The sequence below is a fragment of the Morchella importuna genome (genome assembly GCF_003444635.1).
Source record: "Morchella importuna strain M04M26 chromosome Unknown Morimp01GS052, whole genome shotgun sequence".
In the NCBI taxonomy this organism is placed as follows: Eukaryota; Fungi; Ascomycota; class Pezizomycetes; order Pezizales; family Morchellaceae; genus Morchella; species Morchella importuna.
The window spans coordinates 180116-205469 of NW_025763449.1; the positions used below are offsets into that span (position 1 = coordinate 180116).

The 25354-nt window shown below is 49.8% G+C and overlaps 7 protein-coding genes across 7 annotated transcripts; 4 read left to right on the plus strand and 3 right to left on the minus strand.

The window, feature by feature from the left end:
* Window positions 1-1734: 1734 nt before the first annotated feature.
* LAJ45_10894 (uncharacterized protein) lies at window positions 1735-2824 on the plus strand (the record flags this gene model as incomplete). Its single annotated transcript, XM_046120409.1, has 2 exons — window positions 1735-2233; window positions 2313-2824. The coding sequence occupies 2 exons, from the start codon at window positions 1735-1737 to the stop codon at window positions 2822-2824; spliced, it is 1011 nt and encodes a 336-aa protein (XP_045966418.1).
* Window positions 2825-3238: 414 nt separating this feature from the next.
* LAJ45_10895 (uncharacterized protein) lies at window positions 3239-5157 on the plus strand (the record flags this gene model as incomplete). The annotated part of the gene is made up of 2 exons (XM_046120410.1): window positions 3239-3991; window positions 4561-5157. 2 exons carry the CDS (start codon window positions 3239-3241, stop codon window positions 5155-5157), a joined length of 1350 nt encoding a protein of 449 aa, XP_045966419.1.
* A 739-nt stretch (window positions 5158-5896) lies between these two features.
* LAJ45_10896 (uncharacterized protein) lies at window positions 5897-7115 on the minus strand (the record flags this gene model as incomplete). Its single annotated transcript, XM_046120411.1, has 5 exons — window positions 5897-5915; window positions 6025-6351; window positions 6429-6704; window positions 6756-6781; window positions 6924-7115. 5 exons carry the CDS (start codon window positions 7113-7115, stop codon window positions 5897-5899), a joined length of 840 nt encoding a protein of 279 aa, XP_045966420.1.
* A 592-nt stretch (window positions 7116-7707) lies between these two features.
* Window positions 7708-8704, plus strand: LAJ45_10897 (uncharacterized protein; the record flags this gene model as incomplete). Its single annotated transcript, XM_046120412.1, has 5 exons — window positions 7708-7820; window positions 7886-7983; window positions 8147-8169; window positions 8237-8269; window positions 8330-8704. The coding sequence occupies 5 exons, from the start codon at window positions 7708-7710 to the stop codon at window positions 8702-8704; spliced, it is 642 nt and encodes a 213-aa protein (XP_045966421.1).
* A 3784-nt stretch (window positions 8705-12488) lies between these two features.
* On the minus strand, window positions 12489-15054 carry LAJ45_10898 (uncharacterized protein; the record flags this gene model as incomplete). The annotated part of the gene is made up of 4 exons (XM_046120413.1): window positions 12489-14576; window positions 14644-14701; window positions 14768-14816; window positions 14928-15054. The coding sequence occupies 4 exons, from the start codon at window positions 15052-15054 to the stop codon at window positions 12489-12491; spliced, it is 2322 nt and encodes a 773-aa protein (XP_045966422.1).
* Window positions 15055-17078: 2024 nt separating this feature from the next.
* Window positions 17079-21443, minus strand: LAJ45_10899 (uncharacterized protein; the record flags this gene model as incomplete). Its single annotated transcript, XM_046120414.1, has 11 exons — window positions 17079-17672; window positions 17734-18020; window positions 18076-18282; window positions 18348-18476; window positions 18537-18782; window positions 18840-19337; window positions 19397-19838; window positions 19918-20108; window positions 20224-20539; window positions 20697-21083; window positions 21144-21443. 11 exons carry the CDS (start codon window positions 21441-21443, stop codon window positions 17079-17081), a joined length of 3597 nt encoding a protein of 1198 aa, XP_045966423.1.
* A 1161-nt stretch (window positions 21444-22604) lies between these two features.
* Window positions 22605-25134, plus strand: LAJ45_10900 (uncharacterized protein; the record flags this gene model as incomplete). The annotated part of the gene is made up of 12 exons (XM_046120415.1): window positions 22605-22851; window positions 23082-23116; window positions 23186-23219; window positions 23283-23377; window positions 23514-23535; window positions 23622-23718; window positions 23776-23787; window positions 23846-24014; window positions 24078-24611; window positions 24672-24804; window positions 24863-25049; window positions 25107-25134. The coding sequence occupies 12 exons, from the start codon at window positions 22605-22607 to the stop codon at window positions 25132-25134; spliced, it is 1593 nt and encodes a 530-aa protein (XP_045966424.1).
* Window positions 25135-25354: the final 220 nt, after the last annotated feature.

Below are 25354 nucleotides of genomic sequence, written 5' to 3' on the forward strand. Positions count from 1 at the left end.
AGTAGTACTGCTAGATCACTGAACAGCCTTTTTTTTTTGAGTACTGATATTTTCCCTCACAAAACCAACGAAAATGAGAAAAGTTTACCCACACAATTTCAAAGCAAGTACGTGTGATGCCGTAGATAAATTCTTCCTTTTTGTTTTTTATGGTCGCTGCAAACAGAATTCTCTCTCTCTCTCTCTATGGTAGTATTAGATTGATAGAGAAAGGGATGGTCAGGTCAGGCAACAGCAGAGCTTGAGGAGAAAGGGCCGGGGTGGGTCGTGTGGGGGGGGGGGGGGGGGGGAATAGGCGATGCGATCTTCTCTTAGCAGGCTCGGCGCATATGCAAGTTGACAAATACTCGAAACGCTGTTTTTGGGGGCGGGTGTGTAACCCAGAGTTGAGTTAGGTGGATTTGTGTGGGTGGGTGTTACGGACAGGAGTGTGGGTTGTGTTATGTCTATCCTGGATCCCTTTATATACCGCCTGACCCAAGGGTTCGTATTCTTCGTCCTCCCCTCCCGTGATCTGGGGTGGTGGTTGAATGCAGAGTAGAAGGCCGGGAAAGCTCGAGAGAGGGGGGGGGGGGTGCCGGAGATTATTTTTCGATAGAGTTCAGCAGCGAAAAGCAACGTTCGGATCGATCTGATCTGATCTGGGCTGGATGGGATGGGGGGTGGGAGGAGGGGCGTGCAGTGAGTGAGGGCACGGTTAGAGTGTAAAAGTAAGTTACTTAGTGTCCTCTTAAACCCGTCCTGTCTCTCTGTTTTTCTTCTGCTTCTTCGAACTAGATACTCCGTCGGCCGCCCTTCATATATAAATACCAGAAAAAACCTCTGCAGACATTCGAGGAGGGCGCAGCAAAGCAGGATTATATTAAGACCGGACCGGCGTGTTTGCCACCCATGCAGCGTGAAGCTTCTTTTGACGTCGGGAAGGAAAGCCATACGTGGGGATGGAGGGGGATCCGATCGAGAGAGGGCGGAGCTACCTAACTCTGGGGGGAAGGAGAATGAGGGTCTGGATCTATGGCGTCGCACCGCCCCTGCCGGTTTTGATGCTCGGGAGCGCGAATTGTAAGTAAAACCCCCCCCCCCCCCCTGTGCATCAGGAATCAGATTCAGGATGGAGATATCCGAAGCTGCCTATGTAGTGGGGAAATTGGATAGGACGGTGGAGGGGAAGGGGGGGAGATTTGATGACGGTGGTGGCTCTACTGCTACATATTCACACCTAATTCTACTCTATTCTACTGCCATGACGCCGGTGGCCATGGAGGACTGATCTGATCTGAGAGACAAGTGTGTTTCTGGGGACTTGCGTTCTGGAAACACGCAGTAATTGCCAGCTACAGCTTCAATTGTAGAACACATGCGCACCGCCAGCCAGTAGGAGGAGGAGGAGGAGGAGGGCTTCCTCTCTACCCTGGACAGTGAGTGAGTGTGAAGGCTCCCTCCCCATCGTGGTCTCTAGAGTGCCCTTTGGAATCTTGCACATTGTTACATACATCTCAATTATTGATCTCCAGCCAGAATGCATGCAGTGGAGATCGACCATGCGGCCCGCGATCTGTCCTGATGTGCCCAAATATCATCCCAGATCCTTGGTGTTTCCAACTAACTCCATGTATTTAGTTGCACCTACAAGCTCTGACAGCTCCAGCATCAAAGCTCCATCTCCCCCCTCCCCCACCTCCTAATTAAAACAAAGCCAAAATAAACTAAAGTTTCCCCACTCCCCCCTTACAAATGATGGCTCCATCCACAAGATCCCCGGCAGCCATCCTTCGAGCCCTCCTCTTTTTCATCCCCTGGCTGCTCCATCTCATACTCGCAAACATCCTCCTGACGCTCACCCTACCCTTCTCATGGCCGTTCCCCGCCCAGATCTACGCGGCAAACTCGCAGATCGCGTACACCGTCTGGGCGCACATCCAGCGCTGCTTTGAGCGCGGCCGCGGCGCAAAGATCACTGTTTCCGGCGATGCCCTCCCGCGCGGTGAGAATGCGATAGTGATTGCGAACCACGTCTCGTGGACGGACTTCTACCTGGTCCAAGCGCTGGCTGTCAGGGCGGGCATGCTGGGGAGTAGCAGATACTTTGCGAAAGCCTCGCTGCGGTGGGTCCCGTTCTTGGGGTGGGGGATGATTGCGCTTGGGATGCCGATGGTCTCGAGGAATTGGGTGAATGATCGTAGAGAGTTCGAAGCTCTTTTTGAGGGTATCAAGAGTGCAGCTCTGCCAATCTGTAAGGAGGCCCCTTCACCCCCGCACCACCACCAATTGATCTGACATGTTCTTGATCGATGGACTGACACCCCATATAGGGTTAATTGCGTACTCTGAAGGCACTCGCTTCACGCAGAAGAAATGGGAGGAGACCAAAACCTTCTGCGAGAGCCGTGGGAAGCCAGTCTTCCCGCACGTGCTCTACCCGCGCTCCAAAGGGTTCGTGACGGAGGTGCAGAACCTGCGTGACAGCAGCTCGCACATCAACCACGTCTACGACCTGACCCTGGCCTACTCCAAGGCCGGTGGCAGTGGGGTTAATAAGGGGTTCATGGATGCTCCTACGATCTGGGAGACGTTTGCCATGGCGCGAGTCTCGCCGCCGTGGAGGTTCCATGTGCATGTTCGTAGATTTGAGATCAAGGAGCTGCCGGAGGATGAGGAGGGGCTGAGGACGTGGCTGGAGGAGAGGTGGGCCGAGAAGAGCCGGATTTTGCAGGGGATGGAGGGGAGTGGACGGAGTTTGGAGGGTTGGGGGAGGTGGAGAGCTTGGTTTGACGGGATGGGACGGGATTACTTGCGTAGCCTGCGGATTAGATTGAAGCTTTAGTATTCATTGTAAGCCTGGCTATTATTCAAGACCCTGGTAGATCGGGAGTTGGTAGTAGAAATGATTACTACTGCAAGAAATATTATTAGCCAGCCCTCTTTGCAATCACGCCTCCTCCGAGTGATTACTCCTGATGGGCCCTCAGCTCATGTACTCTCTACTAGCCACCGTCGTTACGCAACACACACGTTAAATAACTCTCCCCCTTGAGTGATTGCTCCTGACGGGCCCATAACCAACATGTTGGTTTTCGCTGCCCATTCCATTGTACGACCACTGCCAAGCACACGCTGCCAGCAACAAAACCCCACCGCACCAACCCTGCCTACTTGTCCCACAATTGACAAGACATCAACAGAATTAACCCGAACCAGCCTGTGCCAGAGTACAATCAGTCCCGCACACCTGGACAGCATGTCTTCCTCCTCCTCCACCTCCCCCCCCGTCCCCAAACCGCTCTTCCACGCTGAGCTCCTCCCCCTCATCCGCTCCGTCACAATCTGCATAACTCTCCCCACGCCGTCCACGCCCACCACCCGCCTCACCCTCACATCCCCCACCGAGCTCCTCCTCGCCCACAACGGCACATCCACGCCCCTCCCGCTCCCTGGCGCCGTCGCCATCCGCGTCGCCGCCGCAACCCTCCGGGCATCCATCCCCGCCGGCGAAAAAACACTCTCGTACCGCCTCCCCATTGCAGCTCCCGCCGCTGCCGCACCCCCAAGCACAGAGCCCGCCGAGAACTATGTGCCGTGGTCTGCACCTGTCCTGGTACAGGCGGGGAAGAGCGTCTCGCTCATGTGCAAGGCGTGTGCGTGTGTGATTGTTGACGGTACAAGCGTGAAGAATTGGAAGGATCTGCCGTCGGGGAATTGGGCGGAGATGATGGAGTTCTGGCATTGCCATAAGCCGGGGCCTGATAAGAAGAAGCAGCAGCAGCAGACTAATGGGGTTCATACCAATGGTGTTCATGCCAATGGTCATACCAATGGTGGTCATACTGCTGCTACTGCTGCTCCTACCGCTGCAGCCGCCGCGACGAATGGCGAGGGGGCGAGGTATGGTGCTCTCCAGGGAGGGTTTGGGGCCGAAGCTGGCACGGTGCTAGTGGATTTGACGTATTTTTTGGTTGCGCAGGCGGATTGTGTCGGTGTGCAGGTTGTTGAGGTAATTTCCCATTCTGTTTGCTTCTGTTTTTCCCTTCTCTTTCTTTCTTTTTTTCCCCCCTTCTCCTTCTTTTTCTTTTGTGTTTTCTTTGTGGAAAGCAAACGGGGGGCAAAAAGAAGGTCAGTAGCCCACATCAGTGGCTATCTGCATCGATACAATTGCCCCAGATCAATTGTCTCTCTCCTCCCCTTCTCGCGGGGCCTGTCCTGTGAGGATGCTGTGGTAATGGCCTGCTCTGTGTTACCGGGGGAAGCAATTCCCTCAGGCCTACGCAGGCGGGCGTTTCCATGGCGCCCGGGACTCTTGCGGGCGGGGGAGCGGCGAGAGAGCGGCGGTCACCTCTTTCCCCAAGGGGAGGTGGTAGGGCCGCTGGAGAATCCCTCTTGGTTTCACCTCGCTGCTGTAAGCTGCAGGCAGCGGGGGAATGTTTGTGAGGGACATTACGCTTTTTTATTTGTGGTCTTCTCTGCAGCTCGAGCTGTCATTTCCCTACCTAAACAAAAAAAAAAAAAAAAAAAAAAAACGTCCTCTACGATGATAACTAAACTAACTAAATGATTTTTAAATAGTCAACCCAATACCCGCACGGCCTCTACTGCACAAACTGCAAAGCCCACCTCGGCGCCACGGACCCGCAGACACACAGCTACAGCCTCAACAAGTGGAAGCTCAAGCTGCACCTCTCCGCGCACGGCATCAGCGAGGAGTACTCCTACCCAGTAGAGCCCTTCCTTTCCGCCAAGCTGCTCGCGCTCGCCGAGGGCGAGGGCGTGCGGCGCATGCTCATCTCCTCTTCTTCCTCACCTGAGGAGAAGAACAAGCTGCGTCTGTGGCTGTTTAGTACGGACGTGAGGTACACGAGTAGCGCGGTGGAGAGGCCGATGAGGGCTGTCAAGGTGTTTTATCAGGAGGATGATGGACAGGTGGGTGGAGATGGACAGCAGCAGCAGCAGCAGCAGCAGCAGGGGACGGCGATGGGGAGTGGCGGGTTCGAGGAGGTGAGGTTGCAGGGGGAGATGGTGGTGGGGTTGAGGGAGAGGTTGGAGGAGGGGTTGGGGCTGGAGGTTGCGGCCGGGGTCGGTGTTGGCGGCTTTCACGGGTGGAAGGTGGGCTATCTCATGAGGTTTGAGAGGGAGAATACGGTTGTGAGGGGGTTGGTTGGATAGGATGGTCCATGGGTCATGGGGGGTTTGGGTGGGTGGGGTTTGGGGGGGTTGGGGGGTTCTTTTTCTGGGCTTTTTTTTCGGTTTCTTTTTCGGTTTCTTCGGTGCTGGGTTCTGGTTCGGTGACTGGGTTTCTTCTTCTCCTCCTATCTTCCTGGTTGGTTGGTTTTGCTGCTGTGCTGCTCCTTTCTGTTCTGGTCTTTGCTCCTCTTTTCGGGTCCGGTATCTTTTTTTTTTCTTTTCTTTCTTTCTCAAAAAGGGTGTTTAGATGGATACTGTAGTTAGACAAAAAAAGATAGCATTAAAAATAAAAAGTAGCTTCTGGTAACTATCTGACTCTGGGCTGCTGTGCATGCGTAGTAATAGTAGTAGTGAACATCAGTAGTACTAATGATGGGCGGGAGGGTCAATGATCGAAAGACATCAACTACTGGTTATGTACTTTGTTTGAAAACCACATTTTACTATACTAAGAAAACGGAAATGATCACCCCACATCTATTCCCCCCGCGCTCCAAAAAATCTATCTAAACAACGTGGTATCTCAACTGCAGCAACTCTCTATCCTCCCCCTCCCCCCTCCCCTCCCCCTCCTCATCAATCCACCTTCTTCCCACCCGCCGCCGCCGCCTTCTCCCTCTTCACCCTCTGCCCCTCCAACGCATACAGCCCGCCGCCCGCAAACACCACCGCCGCCCCCAGCCCCACGCCCCACCCAACACATTCCCAAACACCCACACGCTCACCACCACGCTGACCAGCTTCCTTACATTCAGCACCACCGTCACCGTCAGCGCGCTCGACCTCGCGGCCAACAGATTCACGCCCCGCGAGCACACATAGTGCGTTGCGGCGTTGGCGAGCAGGTACCAGCGCAGGCCGCCGAGGCGGTTCCATTGTGCGCGGATGGAGGGGAGGAGCGGGAGGAAGAGCGGGAGGGAGAGGAAGTGGCTGTAGAAGAGGCCTTCGCGCGGGTGGTGGCCGAAGGTGTGGTAGGTGCGCTCGATGTAGAGGCCCATGAAGGCGGAGAGCACCTGCGCGAGGAGGAGGATGAGGAGGCCGGTGATGTAGGTGCTGGTGGGGGTGGGGGTGGGGGAGGTGGAGGTGGAGGGCGGGGGAGGCGGGTTGTCGCTGTAGGCGCAGAGGGCGATGCCGAGTGTGAGGATCAGGACGGAGAGGAGTTGCATGCGGGTATATCTACGCCGTGTTTATCAGAAAAACCGATTCACTCCACCCGCACAGCAACAGCAAGAGAAGGAGAGGGAAACACAAACCTCTTCCCAAACACCCATCCCACCACCAACGTGGTCATGCTCCCGCCGCTGCGCAGGATAATGTGCACGGGCACCGAGATGCGGAAGCCGAACGCATAGTTGTTGAGCACCGACACGCTAAAGTACAGCAGGATCTGCACCGCCCAGCGGTACAGCGGCACCGCGTTCTTCTTGAGGAGCGTGGGCGAGTGCCGGTCAAAGTGGTGGTGCAGCCCCTCGAGCGCGACGAAGAGGAACTGCGCGAAGGTGAGGAGGTGGCCGCTTTGTGGTTCGGTTCTGGGGGGGAGTTAGTGCGGGTGGGGGGAAGGGAGGAGGGGGAGGGCGCACTTGATGATGGCTTCGAGGGCGAATACCTGTTGCGCCGGGGCGGTGGTGGGTTTAGCTTCTTCTTCTTCTACTTCTGCATCTCCTTCATCCTCTTTTTATCCTTCCCCTCCTTCTTTACTCGCTCCTCAGCGCCGCGCGCACAGAGAGGGCCAATGATCGGAAACTCACGTTTGAGCAGCACCCCCCAAAGATCAGGCTGACCATGACCGCCGTCTGCACCCACGCCGGCACCGTCGCCTGCGCAAGCGCCGACAGCGTCGACACCCCGCCACCGCTAGTTGCGCCGTCGAGGCGCGCGCGGGCATCGATCTTGTTGATATCGGCGGCGGGCTCGGAAGAGGTCGCGCGGCCTTTTGCCATGCTGCTATGTAGCTAGATGACTAACCTATAAACGGGGTGTTAGAAAAGAGCAAGCTCAGGCAGAGTGGGTGCAGGATGGATCGATGCTCACCAAGTATGTGTTGTATTTATTATATTAGATGGGAAATGATCGCGATAACTGGAATAGAGGGAGGACTGTAGAGATATAAAAATTCGGCAGCTACGTACTGTAGCTAGCTAGGCATGTAGTAAGAGGACACCTGGCTGGCTGGCTGGCTGGCGAGGTTTTGCGCGTTTGTGCAGGGAACAGGAATTGGGCGTCTCGCTTATCGGGCCCAGTGAGTGGAGCGGGGTGAATTGAAAGGGTCTGCAGTACCAAGAATAGTAGAAAACCGCATATCAGGCACTGTATGTATGTATGTACCTAAACCAGTTTATTGCACCTACATGTACTTCTGCATACGATAATTTAGCCAGCAGCTGCGGACCTGAGTGGTGGACCGAGTTTTGCTACTCCTCAGGGTTGCATAATTATAAACGCCCAAGTACATAAGGTGCATGTAGTTTATATCTGTGCCCCATTTACTTACAGCTAGACCCCGCTCCCAACTAACTACACCATACCTCAACCATGCCCGCCGCAATAGCAGACCTACCAACCACCCCCAACGGCAGCTCCACCACCACCGAGCTTGTCGCCGTGACGGGCGTGTTTGAATTATCTCAGGTGAGGTACACGCAGTTGTACGTTCCTCTACCTCTTCTTTTTTTTACTCGGGGTGTAGTTCTGACCGGGGGTGTGCCTGTAGCTACTGCGAGGAGAACATATACCACATGATCCGGGACCATGTGGCGCCCGAGCTGTGGGAAGACTTCTATGTGGTCTTTATCTCGAACACTGAGAAGCGTTAGTTTTTTTTTTTTTTTTTTTTTTTTTTTTTTGGCTTGCCTGCCTTGCTTTGTGGGATATGGGTGCTCGTGTGGTGGCTGGCTGGCTGGCTGGCTGGCTCGAGTGACAACCTGAGAGAGAGAGAGAGCTACAAATGCTAACCCAGTCAAACCTATTCCAGGCGTCGCACTGAACTTCCAGAAAGTAGATATACCTCCTCACTGCCCCCATTCCCACAAAAACAAACCCACTAACCCCCCCCCCCCCATAGGTCTGCACCACCCCCACAACCCCCATCTACTGGGTACCTCCCCTCCCCTCCCCTCCCCCTCCTCCTCCCCACCACTAACCCCCCGGGGGCCAGGACTACCACGTAATCCTCCTCCACCACCCCCGCGCCACCCCCCACACCATCACCGTCTACGACCTGGACACAACCCTCCCCTTCGGTCTCGCGCACCACCACTACTTCACGCACACCTTCTTCTCCACGCCCCCCGACACCACCGCTCCGCCGGCAAGGTTCAAGCTCGTCCCGGCGGCGGACTACATGCAGCTGTTTGCGAGCACGCGCGCACACATGTGGCGCGAGGAGGTGACGGAGGAGGGGGACCGAGAGTGGCGGTGGGTGGCGGAGCCGCCGGGGTGGGCGGCTGTTGTGTCGGAAGGTGAGTTTGCTTCGTTCTCTGTTCTGTTTTTTTGGGGGGCGTTGCGGGATGGGGATAATGATGGCAGCTGATGAGGTGTGTGCGGGGCAGAGGAGGGGAGGATACGTTGGAGAGGTTTTTGGACTTTGGGCATGAAGGGGATCGGTTTGGGAAGGTGTATGGGGAGGGGGAGTTTTGGGAGGTGTTGGAGGGGATGGTGGGGGGTGGAGGGAGTAGTTAGCGGAGTGGTTAGTGAGGTGTAAAGTGTGGAGTGGAGAGTGTGGAGAGGCTGTTTTGAGGGTTGTTGCTGTGAGGATAGCTATGTATATATATATACAAGCTGGTGGTATGTAGGGTGTAAATGGGAATGTCTAGACTTCATATTATTAATAATAGTCTAATAATGAAATCGAAAAACTGGCTTGCCTGAACTGGAGAACTGTGCTTCGTGCTAACAGTTTCACTGGCATGGGTGTAAGCTCGTGACAGCGAGACGAGTCTATATGCTAGAAGAAAAAAAAATCCTAACATATCCACTCGATGTTTAGAAACTGAGCCAACAACCAGCTTCCGTAGAAGCAAGCTGGCTCCTGGGGGAAAACAACTAACGAAATAAACGGCCCATATAAGTTGAACCAATGCGAGTGACATCTCATGATTCACCCGGTGCAGTACACACCCCCCAACAGCCACTCACGGAGACAGATACGGCGATGAATCCATTTCTACATTAACATTATATAGGAGCTTCTAACGGTCAGCAAACTCCTCTGGAAGACTAGCGGTATCGAAGCAGCTACGAAAATATGGAAATAGTTCGCGAGATGGAGACATGAGAGAGGCGGACAAGACGAAAGCGCGGAAGAAGAAAGGAGAGAACTAGGGTACGGATGGGGAGCGCTGAAAAGCGCTGAAGACGAGGAATAGGACAAAAAGGATGATTTCTAGTGTTTTTTATTTCCTATGTCAGATATACGTGAGAGGAGGTGGAAGAGAGTGGGCAGTTCAGGGGTTATTGCCATAACTGTAAGGTTGCATGCAATTAATGCATTAAACAAAAAAAAATAGGAGCTTCTAGAGAGACTCTACAGCTACGTACGTACGGAATCATTGGAGGAGGAGGCTTTTAGAGGGTCACTTACTTACTACATGTAAGATTAAGCCAACATCACAACACATTACCACACCTAGCTGAGCTCGGGTCGAACCATAAAGTCAAACCGGGGTGTGTCTACTCATGAGTACTCTAGTCTGCCTTACCATCTTTGGCATTCTATGTCCTCAAAGTATTGTACCTCTTACCTCTACCTCAAAGCACCACGGTCCACGGGACAAAGCCAGGTACTTACCCATAGAACATCAAGACTATGGGCTGAGCAGTCAAATCTATATCACCCCCGAGAATCTCCCAGGCACAGCCCGCATCACAACCAAAGTTTTAATCCCCTTCAGGCCCTCGTCATCGCCCAGAGCCCAACAGGCACCAAAAAATTGGCTATCTTCCTCTCAAACATAGGGCGAAGAAAGGCCCCTCCTCACAGGGGGGGGGGGGGGGGCGTTCTGTTCCCCTGTTTCCACATTGTGGCCAGGACGGCCTCACTCGACGAGCACTCAGTGAGTGCACGCAGCCAAGCACCAAAGCAAAAGTCCTGATCCCTTTCAGACCCTCGGCAGCGCCCAGAGGCAAACAGGGACCAAAACTCTAGCTCTCTCCCTTCCCCGTGAAAGGAGGGAGAAGAAAAGACTCCTCCTCGAAATGAAAGGCCGCCCCCTCCCCCGATACCCGCGTGGCGGCCCGGGCGGCTTCACCCAACGAGTGCACGCCGCCAAACCAGTCACAACAGCCAAACCAAGGTCTCAATCCCTTTCAAGTCCTCGGCAACGCCCAGGAACCAAAATTCTGGCCCTCCCCCCTCCCCTCACCTCCCCCGCCCCCTTCCTCTCCGCCCCGGCCTCCTTCCCCTCCTCTTCCGGCCCCTCCGCCTCCCACCCCACGCCAAAAAAACCAGACCACCTCCCCTCCTCAGCAAGCACACCCCCCACCAGCAATTGCCAAGGTTGCCTCGCCCGCGAGCTAGCCAGCCCTCTCTGGCGCTCACGCAGCCAGACGCCTGCAGCTCTCGCTGGCGGGGTCGTGCCCGCCGGGAGGGGAGGGGAGGAGAGTCAGCCAAAGTTCCCCTCGTGTCCCCTGTAGGGCCCTGGGCACTGCCGAAGACGCCACAGGGGGAGGAGAACGACCGACTTTGTGTGGGTGGGGGGATTTCTCCCACTCTGTCCCCCCACCCAGAAAACTCCTTGTCGGCCCTGGGGTCCCTCCCAACCCCAACCCCAACCCCAACCCCAACCAGCCGCGGACACCGCCGGCGCAAACACACCCCTTCCCCCTTCTCCCAGGGCACTACCGCCTCCAACCACACCCCCAACCACACCCCCAACCACACCGGAGAGTCAAGAGGGAACGGAGTATAGTGATCTGCCTGCCGCCTAGGAGATATCGAAAACGAATCTGGGTCATCGAGACGGGGAGGAGCAACATTTAAGCTAGCTTGGGGTGAATTCGTTCCACAATAACGAAAGACGGGATTCTAGAGAGCTACATTTTTTTCTTTTTTTTTTCTTTATTTTTTTTATTTCTCAAGAGGGCGGGGGATGAGGCGAGATGAGGTGAGGTGAGAGCGAAGTGCCACAGCCGTAAGGCTGCATATATGCACTTACATGTATTGGTCAGACCAATCAATCTTCGTATAGTCATAGACCATCACTCGGATGCCAAGAAACCCCCCTCCAGTCAGCTTCCACCTCAACGTTGAGGCCGTGGACACACCACCACTTACACCATACCCACAACTCCCGGTTTAAATGGGCACAAGAGCTAACTAACGAACCACCGAACCAGCCTATGAGGACAAGCGAGTGACGGTCCATGAAGCCACCACACCATTGCCACAAGTCTCACCTTAGAATCGGTGTTTCACTTGACCAACTACCCGCAGCTCCCCAGGCGGCACGCACACATCACCCGCCTACAGCCTACAGGATGGACTACATAGCCCTTAGGTTCAAAATAAAACATAAATTCCCTTTTAAACTTTTATTCTCCAAGAAGGTTCAGACATGCAAAAGATAAAATCATATAAATTTAGATACCTCCCCCTTCCCCTTTCCACACACACACACACACAAGAGCGCACACCAAACCTTTCCCAAAGATCTAACCAGCTGCCATGACGGCAATGCATCCGTTCTTCCCACCATCCAATCCAATCCACCATATCCGTCTGTACATGTAATGCTGTCCCAAGATAAAAACCCTATTGTTATGTAATGAAAAGAAGAAAAATAACGTTGCCATGCAATTTAAAAGGGGGCCTGATCAAATTAGTCATAAAGAGAAATATGGAAACAAGGGAAAAAAGAGGAAAAGAAAACGATATCATCGATCTCCCCAGTCATGTCTGGTCTTATGCTTGGTTCCCGGGATGTGTGACGTTCCATCTCCTCAACTCCTCCTACCGCCAGCTACTCGGCTAGGGAAAGAATAAAAGGACAAGGAATTTTCCAAATAGCTTATCCCACCAACCTACAGCAATAGGGGGAGGGTTTGAAAAACACGAGCAGTAAACGACAACTAAAGAGTAGAGATAAAGAAAAGGTCCATGCAATTGATAGAAACAAAAAGCAAAAGCGAAAAAATAATAAAAACAAGCATACGACACCGAACGACCGAGGACCAAGCAGACCAAGCCAGAACAACCCTATCAAAATGACTCCCTAAAGGGAGAGAACCCATAGAAGAATTTTTACGTTAATTCTCGTATTTCTCTTTCAATGCCATCACTCCATCAAATACAAGTCAAACTTTGCGTAGCCCTCCCATTAAGCAGTAGTACCTGATGGTGGTCCCTCCAACTCAAGTTTCATCACACCTCCCTTGTGCTCACGGGCCTCCCTCAGAAGATTGCCAAAGTATTTGACAGCCACCTCACTCTCCTTCTCAAGCTTCTTCTTCTCTTCTACTGTCCTGCCCTGCTTCTCAATACTTCTCTGGAAAGCTCCCCTGAGTTCCTCGGCGGGGAATCCAAGAACCTTTCTGCATTCCTTCATAATTCTCTCAGAGTTGGCGTGGATGTAATCAATGGCTTCCAGCTCCTTGCGAATCTTCTTAGCAAGCTTTCGGGGGACAGCGTTCGGAATATCGGCGATCAAGAACCAGGCACCGGCGGCGCCAGCAACAAGAAGAGCGGGAACTATCAGTTTACGGGTAGTGCGAGGGCCGAGCATGCTAGTGGCCTTCCACAATCCGTCGATCCAGCTGCTCACGCCGAAGAGCTGCCCTCCAGCCATAGTGGCAACAGTGAGACCCATGCTCATACCGGCAACTTTCTCCTGCTTGTCAAAGTCGAAGAAATCAAAAATGTTGATCTCGGTTTGAATGGTCTTGCTCAATTGGTGCCTCTTGCGGGAAAACATCAACTCCTTGCGGAAAGCCTTCTCAACATATTCGTCCCCGAGGTGCATGATTCCGAGGGCCTTCATTGAGTTGATACCTCCCACAGTCTGATTTCTGGCGTATTCTTCGCAAATCGTAACTGACTTTTGAATCTTTTGTAGCATAGCCTCCTTTGTCTTCTCTGCGTAAGCAAACGCCGAAAGAACTCCATCGTATTCAACAATAGCCTTGTCGTCGATGTGGGCAATTGTGGCGGAAATGTTCTTGCGTGAGAATCCATAGACGTTGTCACATGTCTCATCAATAGTGACTTCAACGTTATCCGAAACAGCAGTACGTGCTTGGACGGATTTCTGGAATTCAGGTGTGATTGTCGACAATTCGTCTCGAACTTTCTCAAGTTCCGCTGAGGTAACGTTGATGTTTACTTCTGCTAAAGTCTCCAAATCGCCAAGAACGTTCAACAAGTAATGCTTGGCTGGTGCCAACTTACTCCTCGCCCTCTTCTCTAGCACAAACCTCCTCAAGCTCTGCTCCAGCTCGTCAAACTCCTTCAACTTAGCACCATCCTTCCCTTCAATAACAGCATTTGACGATACAAAGTGCACGAGCTCCTTGGCATCTTGGTGAGTTCTGGGTGATAGCTGGGCAACTTGTTCGAGGATAAGTCTCTGACATCTGGCCTTGTCCCTGATGTTGTCGAATCGATTAACAACGATAAAGATGTATGCTTTCTCGTTAGCAGCAGCCTGGATGAATTCCTTTGCTGACAGAGTAAAGTGGTTTTCGGCGCTGACAACAAAGACGACAACATCGATTTCCTCTTGTCGTGCAAAAACAGCTGTAGTCTTAATAGAATCAAGGTTAAGACCTGGTGCATCAATAATTGCAATATCAACGACCCCATTACGCAGGAGAGACTCGTCGATTGCCCGGACATCTTCAACATAAATCTTAACCTGGCAGTACACATCGTTCTCTACAACAATCTCTTCCAACTGGTCGAGGGAATAGACATGGTATGTGCTGCTATCATGTCGATTGTAGAGAGCACCATTGATGGGAATAGCATGAACCTCCTCAACCGATGAGTTTTCGCGGGCATCGAGTACTTCACAGAAGATACTGGTGCATGGTTGTTGATCTTCAGGGAGTACCTTCTTACGGAGAAGGGCGTTACAGAAAGTCGATTTTCCAGCGTTGAGATCACCAGTAACCAAGACCTTTGAAGAGGTATCCTCAATACGATCCCGGAGGAGCATCAAGTGCTTTACGGACTGCCCAATCTTTCCATCCAGTAACGAGGCGATAGATGACTTCTCGAGAGAGTGTACAAGTTCGGAGGGCGAGAGAGCACCAAGTTTTAGATCAAGCTTGAGGACGTTAAATTCCTGCGCAATTTGTGGTGTAACAAGACGGGGTTGCTCGGAGGTTTCGGCCTCTTCAGAGAGTGCCTCTGCACGCTGCACTGCTGGGTAAGTGGCGGGCCATTTGCTATTCGCAGTTTGGAAGTTCTGCATATCAAACATTAGCATGTCACATGCGACCACATTGTTTAGCCTGTTTCAACCTCAAACTTACCTTCAGTGTCTCGACAGTTCGGCTGATCCATCGTCCAAGAGCAACACGATTTTGGTTGCTGTAATGAAATGTTAGAAAAGGCTCGAAGTAATAGATTAAAAGGTTTAGAGGATGGGGTTCGTACAAGTATAATTGGTGGACATGACTTGCCCATTGTCTTCTTTCGGGATCCGCTATCATTCACGTCAGTATCGCCACACCTCGTATGCGATCGCATCGATGCCACTGGAGAGGCAAAGAAAAAGGGAGAAAAAAGCAGTCACATAACCACACAGGCAACTTACATGATTGTCCAGGAAGCACTGAAACCGAAAACTCGCGGTCGCCATCCTCAACAGATCCACCGTAGCCGGAATCACTGTTAGCGGGGCGTTGCTGCTGACTCGGGGTTTGGGCATATCGAGACGACATGTTGTAAATGTTTGATGAGAGTGAAGATTCTTCTCTCAAGTTTGACAGACTCTTGTAGGTCGTCAGTCGTCAGGGGGTGGAAGGGGGGGGGGGGGTTGGTAGTATAAACGAACGGATTCGTTTCGATTCACAAGCGTGAGTGATAAGTGGACTGGGAAGAAAGGAGGAGGAGGGGAGGAAGGGAACAAAAAACAGATCTAGGGGAGGGAGTGGCGATGAGTGGGTGGGGTGACGAGAAGGTGCAGGGTGAAGGGAGGAGGGTGGCGCCTTGCCCTAGAAGGTGAAGGTGTGTGAGATTTTCAATGGGTCCACCATCCAAGGTTTTCACTCCGTTCTCCACCAACGAGAATCGCTGACAGGGTAACCTTGAAATCATGAATGTGACGGTTTTGCGAATGTGTAAACCCCGCAGTCAGGTTATACCGGTAAGTGAGAAGATTTCCAACAGAATTTTTCGGGCAACTGCTGCCGCTCTCCCCTCGGCCCTTCTGTTATATATACTCACTTTCATGCAAGCCTGAAGGCTCTAAGAGTTCATACTCCAGATCTATTTACAGCTGCAATAGACAACTAAAATTTTAAACAGAGTGGATTTAGGGTAAGTTACCCGAGTTTGATGGATATCATAATTTCGGTTGTGGCCGGAGCGGCGAGCGGGTTTAAGAAAGCGGGCAGGGCCCATGCCTCTCATCCCTTCCCTAAATTAGAAAACCACTACTCACGCGAGGTATCGTAGTGCAGAATAGTTATGTAGTTGACAAAACGTCATAAGATACATTGCATAGCATCCTGTCCAAGGTATGTAGGTACTCTACTCTATTCTGGAGTAAATCTAACTATCTCCAGATGAAATCCCATCTGCAAGCATGATCGATATGTTCAAATAAAATGATCACCAGATGATGAGATCAGCAGTACGTAGGGCTAGGGTTTTTCGATTCTTCCAGAATTCCCCCAACTTCTACCGGAGGAGGGAGGCAGACAGCTGTGATTGGGCACATCCAGCCCCACAACGATTAATTCGAAACACACTTGTGCTCATGGTGTAACTTCTATCTAAGCCAAGGAAAGGAAAAAAGATAAACACCCTTTCCAAGCAACCTCCGGGCAGCATTATTATGCACATAGACACGCGCGCACTTTTCTAGTTACAGTTCATCATGCAGACAAGGCGCGCAAAACAGAAGAGTACATAAAGGGTATGGGGAGCAGAACATCAAAAAAGAAGCGAGAAAACCAGAGTGGATATAATATAAAAGGCAAAATGAAAATGAAAAATAACAAAAAGGTCTTTAAAAAAGGGTAAATTACACATGACGACGATGACTGATGGTGCAGAAGCATGCTCGGAATCCTCATAACTCAATACACCAGCACTTGTGGCCCAGTCTTGAATCTCGCCTTTTTGATGAGCCTAACTTCCCCGGTCTTTACCCCTCCTTCCTTCCGACCGACCTCTCCCCCCCATCCCGGCCAAGATTCAAACATTCAAGTGCCGTGCCAACCAGAAATTCGACTCAAACAAAAAAATAGAAGAGAAATGGAGTTGAAGACGAGAGGAAAAAGAAAAAAATATTCAAGGTATAACGCAAAAAGAAACTAAAAAACATGAACAAGTGAAATTGAGGGGAAAAAGAAGTAAACACCAACATATCCACCAAGCCCCGCTCCCCGAATATCCAAGTATCGCATACCATACTCCAATCCCAAATGCCAAAAAAGAGAAAGAAAGAAACTAGGGAAAGAAACCAAATAAGTGGCATAGAACAGTTTGTTAACAAACCTGGCTCCCCAAATAAGTGCCACAAAACTCGCCTGTGTAAGTAAGCATGAAGGGTAAAGGGAGAAATAAAAACGGCCAAAACGTCCCAAGCCATGAATGAAGAAAGGAAAGGGTTGGTTATCAATGAATTAAAATAGAGAACCCATTAAACGAAGGTTGAACAATAATGCTCTGAAAATAAAATACTTTTTTTTATCCATTTGCCAATATCCCACCTTATTACACCTACTGAATTTGGCCCTTAGATTAGGCCAGTGACACCCATAGTGCCTTGTTGCTGCTGTTGACGGCCTTGATGATTTTGGCTCGAATGATTTTGACCTTGTTGGCCTTGTCGGTTACCCCATTGAGCTTGATTCTGACCATTTGGGGGATGATGAAGGACGCCATGATGGTTAGGGCCGTTAGGACCATTCTGACCACCATGGCCATTTTGTATAGTGTTCTGACCAATATCGCCCTCCTGGCTTGAACCGGAATTCCCACGACCATGCCCTCGGTGGTACTGGTTAGGATTACCACTTGGGGCATGGGCGTTCGGCGGAAAATGTTGGCCAGGTTGGTTAGGTTGAGGCATACCAACATGTCTAACTGAAGATTCTTTTTGGATCGCAACATTTTGAGATGGATCGGTATCTACACGATGGAAGACGGGGGTTGTTGGGGCTCTACCATCCTTAGACCTTGGTGGTGAACTGGTGGTTTGAGGAGTTCTCCCTGGAGCCGGTCTATTAATAAGGTCGCCATATCGTTTCAAGATGTCTTTAGTTGTAACATCCGCGCCGTTGGCAAAAAGATTGGAATCGTTCAGTATTGATAATAAGTCCTCAGGAACCTATTTAGACAACCATTATTAACAACCACCATTTAGATATGCCTATAAGCTGGTTTCTTACCTCGCACATAGTCTCATTACATGCTATTAGTGTGTGCACCGCTTCAATAGCTAGAAAACTATCGTCCATGCCAGCTTCTTTCTTTTGGGAGTATAGAATATTCGGTGTGATAACAGTAGATAGGTTGTGGACGTCCATCTTACTTCCAGACTCTTCATCAATGTGAGAGAAAGACGCAGCCCAATTTAGGAAAGAAAAAAGAATTTCCATAGTATCTCTGTGGCTTTTGGGAAGCAAACAACATGTGAGATGAAGTATGCGACGCTTTTTCTCTTCATCCATGATTTCTATCACGCTGTCAGCAATCCCAGGTGATAATATTTACTACAGGCTATTACTTACTTTGAGAAGCCACGAACAAACGATGGAGCTTGAATGTTAGTAACGGATCCGGCAATTCTCTTAGGAACTTTTTCAAAAGCGCTGCTATTTGGACAGGGCCCCAGCCGCTCATCTCTACTTGAGTCTCACTCCGATCTATTTGGTCTGCGAGTTCTTTCAGTTTTCTAATATTGCCATTCTTTCGGAAAACACCCTCGACAGACATATCTGAGACATTCAGTAGGAGACCTTTAACCAGAGTAACCGAAGTATATAGTATGATAGGATCTTACCCATTTGACGCATAGCCACCACGGCGTCGTCTAATATTTGAGGTATTCGTAAAGTTCCGGGGCCAACACCCATGCTCGATTCAGCGCCGTCTCGCTCGACTAGCACGTCTAGCGCCACGCCAAAGACACCTAGTGTTTTTGTAAGCTTCTTGTTTGACATGATGTTCCTGACTACGGCGGCAAAAACACCTTTCTTTTTGGCACCCTTTTTCTTGTCAACTGGTTGGAATGCCTTTCCGAATTTCCCCCAAAATGTTTTTTTGTTGGTTTCTATCAGTCCTAACAGTTCCTCCAAATTAAAATAACCTTCCACCAATGGTTCCATTGAAAGAACTGCAATATGTCGCACGATAAAATAATCGATTGCAGATAGTTCCGAAAAATATCTTTTTGTCCTAACCGGTGGTGGCGGAGGTTCTTGTTGGCTTCCCATATCTCGTAATTTGTCAACTGAGAGATCTCTTTGATGCCCATTAACAAGTTTTGGCTGACCTGGTCCATCCGCTTCTCCATATGGATTGGGCCGGTGGTGCTTGAACGCGTTTGGCCGTTGTTCCCGGGCTTGCTCAGCGGCAACAATTCGCGGTATATCGTCAAGAGTTAGCACTTTATCATCGCCAAAAGTACGAGCCTCCTGCTCATCTCCATTATATTCCCTGTCCTCAACTATGTGAAATTGCCCTGTATTACGGCGCCTATCAACTTGGTGTCCATCCGAGGATCCTGGTCGCACACTGTCTGCCTCCGGCCCTTCGATTATTCGGGACTGACGGGCTTTCTTCGCCGAACTTCCAAGCTGCCGGTCTAGGCGGGTCGATCGTAACCTACGGATGTCGTTTATCGTGTTGGTGTAGGCTTCAGTTTGTTCCCCGCGTTCCCCGCGTTCCCCACTATACGACTTTGACCGCGTATCTGATCGAAGTAGCGGAGGTTCAATATTACCAAGCTTATGACCCTCGCTGGAATCGTAACTCCGAAGATTGGGGTCATCTACCAAGTTACAACTTATTAGATATTCTTTTTGGAACCAACAAGCATATAATTCGTACCTGATGTATGCGGGAGTGTCCCTCCTTGCCTAAGTCTCAGTAATAGCCGGGCAAGTGCCACACGTAGAAGATAGACGTATTGTTTTAAGCGTGTTACACGCTCAAATGGTCCACGGGTGTCCGATACTTGAGAGGCACAACTAGTGCAGAAAACACATTGTTCTGCTTCAAACCACGTGGTCTCGTCAAGATGGCCCCTCAATTCCCGTTTACAGTTTGAACATGCTAGGCAACTCATGTGCCACCTCTTATCATCAAATTTGGCACACTCCTCCTCAATGGTGGTGCGGCAAACGGTACAGAGATCAGAATGCTGATCTGCTAGGTTTTCCGACAATCCCTGCGTCGATTCAAGAGATTGTTTTGGTTCTTTGGTGGACTCTAAGTCAGATAGCTCTTCAAGAAACAACCTTAAAGCATCAATGTTGTTGTGCTCTCGTTCCTACATACCGGTACGTGGTTAGATGATTTTCCGCTAGACGAGCTTTCGGGTGGTGCATTGGGAAGCGGGAGCTTAGTACCAATCTTAAGGAGCCTTGCAGAGTGATCCGTATCAGTAGCTTCAGGTAATGTGCAAGGCCAGTAACAAGCGATAATAGCTCTTGTGTAACACCGAGTTTTCTTACACCGGTTTCTTGAGTTTTCGAGAGAAGACTAAAAAATGCAACTATCTTCTTACACAGTAGCTTTGCTTCTCTGGAGTAAGACAAACCTGTTTCGTGTAGTAATCAAAGAGTCAGCTTTATGACGTATGTCTAATAAAAATAGGTATTTGTGGTGGATTCCGCGAAAAAGGGCCAAGCGCTGTGCATCACAAAAGAACGTACCCTTCACTGACATGCCACTGAATTGAGCATCCAAGTTATCTGCGGAACCGAAAAGTATTTCGACATGCCAAATGAACTTTTCAGCCACGAAGACGCCGTCTACATATGCTCCATTAGAGACATGTAAAAGCATGTCACTAATACATGCTGCAGAAGATTCTTCGAAAGATGATAATACACTCCAGATACGATAGACCTTGTCTTCCATTTTCTCCTCGGCATCCCGAACCAATGAGCGCCTCTGAGTTGAGGGGTCCTCTACAGATGGCGACTTTGGTTCTCCGGTTTCCTGAGGCGCAAGCCGAACATTCCAAAACTAAAAATAAACCAAATAACATAATATTAGCGGTTATTCTTGCCATTTGAACGAAAATATTCCGCAAAAATGCCCAGAAAAGCACACAATATTATAATAAAATTTGTAGAGATAGTATTTGCAAAAATCCCCCTCCAGCTTCTCGGAAAAAACCGACCTTGTGTATCATATAGCACTCCGGGTGCCAGTGTTGATTCTGTCCATTCCGAAAAATTTCCACAAATTGCTTTAGAATTGCGGTTTGGCATCCGTTGCACCGGGCTGCAAATTGGGTTGAGTAGTGGTAATGACAGTAAACTTTGCCGTCATGCTCATAGTAGGAATCCTGTGGCCCAAACACTGTTGGACAAACACAACATGTAAAATGCTCAATATGGTATTTCCGTTCTAGGGCAGTAATGTATGAGCCCCTTAGCGCTCCACCACATTCATGACAAAGAAGGTCTAGGCGTCTGAAATAATCCGTTTCGCACAGTGGATATTGGCCTTCTCCTTCCTCCTCGTCCACGGGGAAAAACTTGGAGGCTACTGTTACTCCGCAGTCCTAAATCAAATTAACAGCAAACTCTAGGAACAAAATCACATAAGGCTGAACAAAACTTACCCTGCATTTAAAACAATCCAAGTGAAATGTTCCGCCCAGAGCACGCACAAATTGACCTGTTAAAGGACCCTGACACTTTCCACAAATTCGAGTAGTTTTAGGGGAGCTCCCATGAGTCGGTCCGACAACAACACCCCCTCCTACAGGTACAGGCTCAGTTGGGGATGTAGGAGAACGATCATCAAGCTGTCTGTTTCGTGATTGGGAGGTTGAGGGACTTGGTAATGTGGTCGTGAGTTGAGGGAGGTCTTGCTGTGAATCGATTACAGGACGCCCAGGCCCGTCTGATGGTGCAGACATGTGATCTTTAAAAAAAGGTTGGCTCGTAAATGTGGAAGCAATTTCAATATTCTCGACGGGGTTGCCTAGCTGCTCAGTTGTCGAAAGACTGGTCTAAAGCAAAATGAAGGGAAAAAGTAAAATTAGAAAGAAAATAACGAGGGAGCCCTAGATGCAAAGCTTCGGTTGTAATTATTTCTCGCTCGGCGACCGATGAGATTGGTAACAGAACAGAGTTGTCACGCACGCCGAGTTTCTGGGAGCTTAAAAATTAAAATTTAAGCGTTGCTATTTTGACGATACTGGAGGAGGTCGTCGAGGAGGAAAGGGGTGGTTATGGGAAGAGCAAGGGAGCCGGTGACAAGCCCTCGGCGACAATGGCCCATGCACACACACACCCAAAAGAGCGGGGGGGGAATCGTGTAGGTATGTACGTGAGAGGGGGAAGGCAATGCTAAAGGAGTGGTCAGTCTTTCTATCCACCAAACAACTATTCTATGGCGAAGGATGTATCTATCCAGAGCAGCGGAGATGGGATGCAGCAGCAGAAGCACCAGCGGTGGAGAAGGGATTGCGGAGGAGGAAGAGTGGCTATTTTGGGGCTGCGGGAGAGGTTGGGTGTTTGAGGACAACCAGACAGACAACCAGGGCACGGCTGCGTTGTGGGGAGAAGTAGGTGAGACTGGAAAATGAAGCTAACAAATTCCACGACTGGAAGAGCAGAGCAGAGAACTAATCGACAGCGGGCGAGGCCAGAATGCAATTGCAACCGGAACAGCACCGCCAGCCGCAGGTACCTAACGCCTAGCACGCGACAACCAAAAAGATCGAGACACGAAGAGCGTCGACCTTTTTTGTATATTCGTCTACGGTTTTTCTAGATACATGCCAGGTTCTGTTTCAAAAGGTTCTCAGCTAGGTAGCAGCGCCCGTAGAACTGGTGCACTGCAAGGGACAGAAGGCTGCAACTTTGATATCACAACACTGTAAGCGGGGGTTCAGAGGATTAAGCAAGTATTGAGCCACTGAGATACAGATGGAGCGAGAGATAAATCCATCTGGAGGCTGCTGGTGAATCCCCAGGGACGCCGGTTGCTGAAACTCACTTGTTTGATGGGAGTGTAAAAATAAAGATAGATCGGCTGTTCAGGTTACCCATGGTACTTTAGGTGGTTGATGTCAATGGAGATAGAGAGGCGGTGCGAGACGGCGAGTGCTCACTGCATGAATGATGGTCGCTCTACGAGGTTGTTTGGAGGAGAAGACTTGAAGGGTCCCTCCTCTCCAAACTCGGCATCGCGGGTGTGGAGGGGCCTCTTCCCTAACCAAATACGGAAAGGCCTGCTCTTTGTCATCTGCCAAGGGCAGAGCTGCACGATGGGTGATGCTTGTGTAGTCGTGCTGCACTTTCTACAGCTGTTTGCTGTCTGTGAGTCTTCCTGCAACTCTGAAAGTACTAGATTTGCACCTATTGGAAGCAAACAGTGAACCTACTACTTTTCTCCATCTCCCTGCTTACTTTTGTGTCTCTTCTCCACACTTCAGCCTTGCTTGACCCTTGAGCTTGGTGCCTCGCCTCTTCCGCAAATACCTCTTGAACTCCCTTCTTTAGGTTCCCAGCTCTTGAACTAATCTCTCTTACGACTACTTTGTATCCAGCCAACATGAACCAATCTATCATACGTCTTACTAGGGTTTGTTACTCCTCTGAATCAATAATTATTCTTATTCCCCAAGAACCCCTCATTAACCCCGCCTTATAGGAGCTCAGCGAGATCAAAAAGTCAAACGACCTATGTGAGCTACTTCCCTGCTAATCATTACATCGCTTCGAATGCAGTTTTAACATCGGGCTTTCAGCTATCGCTGTGGCATGTAAAGACTCGGATGTCCGAAACGTCAAAGCCATCATCTTGGGACCTCCAGACACGCCATACGAGTTCGGTTTCTTCGAGGTTTTTATCCCAACTCACGCCTCTTTTTCCTTTATGTTCTTTTGCTTCCATTCCTCAAGCTTCATTCAGCCCCAAATAGCAGTAACCTCCTAAATATCGCTCCATTATTTCACGCTAACTCCAGCTGCTTTTTCAGTTTTCACTGAAATTTGGTAGAGGTGAGCTGAAATCAATACTAACACCCTATAACATGTGCCATGTCTCCAAAAAAATGCAACCTTGAGCTCATAATGCTACTTCATAGATTACCCTGCAAAGGCCCCGGCAGTTAATTCCTTAACAACAAATTCTGGAAGGTGTCGATTTAATCCAAATATATATGCGGCGGGAAAGGTTTGCTTGTAAGTTCGCCTATATTTATCGACTTTGTCCTAGAGCTAATCTTACTACAAAATCAGATCGATCTTAGGGTAGGAATTTAAAATCCACTACAAGTAAAGAGCGTTACGCTTACAGTTATCAAATCAGAACATGGAGAGGAGATCGTGGAGAGGAGTGGTCTTCAGCACAAGGGCTTGAATCCATTCTAATCTCAATCCAGAGCCTCATGTCCTCTAACCCGTATGAGAATGAGCCCGGTTTTGAGAATGCAAACCAAGATCACGATAAAGAAAACATGAAGGCGTATTGTCTCAAAGTAATTCCCAGATTGTTACCTATGTTATAGACAAGGTGCTTATTTATGTTTCCAAATTTCCAGATTCGTCACGAAACACTCCGTGTCTCTGTGATATCCAGGCTTGAAGAACATCTTGGCATCAATCCAGACGGCACAATTCAATCCGTGCCTAGTCCAATGGAACAGGACGCATATGACGAAGACTCTAGTATAGTTGATCCAGAAGCCCCCGCAGTGTTTGAGCCTTTCAAGGATCTCTGTAAACGCCGCTTTCTTTGGTATTATGACTCTTATGTCGCTTCCATCGCCACAGAGCGTGAGAAGGTCACGGAGAACCAAGTATTCGCTAGGATGCCGTTTGAGCACTCTGGAAATGCAATGGAAGGGAAGTTCTTGTACTCCGAGTTGGAAAGAAGACTTAGATTTATCAAAGAGCGGCTTGAAAAGGAGACTAAGGATTGGGCGGATGAAGGGTTGATTCTGAAAGGTAAGGAAAGTGGTGTTGCGGCAAACTTGCAGAGGCAGTTTGAGCAGACAGTGGAACACTTCAAGAAAGAAACCTCCGTCACACTAGACGTTGAATTGGTTAATGGAAATCCGTTCCTTTGGCGAGTTGTGCGTGAAAATTCCAGACATTATAACGCATATGTATCAAACGACTAATATATTCATCAGACCTACTTTGGACGACCGATGACAAACCTAGATGGCGGTCTATTCACTTTTGAATTGGCATTCAGTCCAAGGTTTCCAGAGGAGCAGCCACGAGCGAAATTTCTTACACATCTTTATCACCACAGGATCACAAGTATGGATGGCTTTAAGATACCCTCGAAATATAGCTTGCTAACGTATTGCGAACCTAGCCGATGGTATTCCGTGTTATTCCCCCCGAAGATATGATGATGGGCGTCATCACATTGATGCTATCATTCATCTCATGGAGGAAGAAAATCCACCCTACGATCCACGTACGCAGGTCAACCAAGAAGCCTCAAAATTATATTGGGGCTCTAAGGAGGATAAAAAGGAATATAATAAGAAGCTCAGGAGGTAATTTTTAGTTCCCCAGCTCGTTCTCTTTGATAAATCTCTAAGATGTCCTCACAGATCCGTCCAAAGGTCCATGGAGTGTTAGAAAAATGGTGACATTGAAGGTGCCCAACATGGAAAACAAATACCCATGATATGATTGATGTTTAAACCCTGGAAGGAAGAACTTAACATCGCAGGTTAACAGGTCTAGACCCTGGTTAATTCCATCTATAGATTGCCCTTCAATTATTCTTATTTCAAAAGTGCTGGGAAAGTATTATTTCCGTAGTAAAAGCTAAATTGTGCAGAATTCGGGATTATTG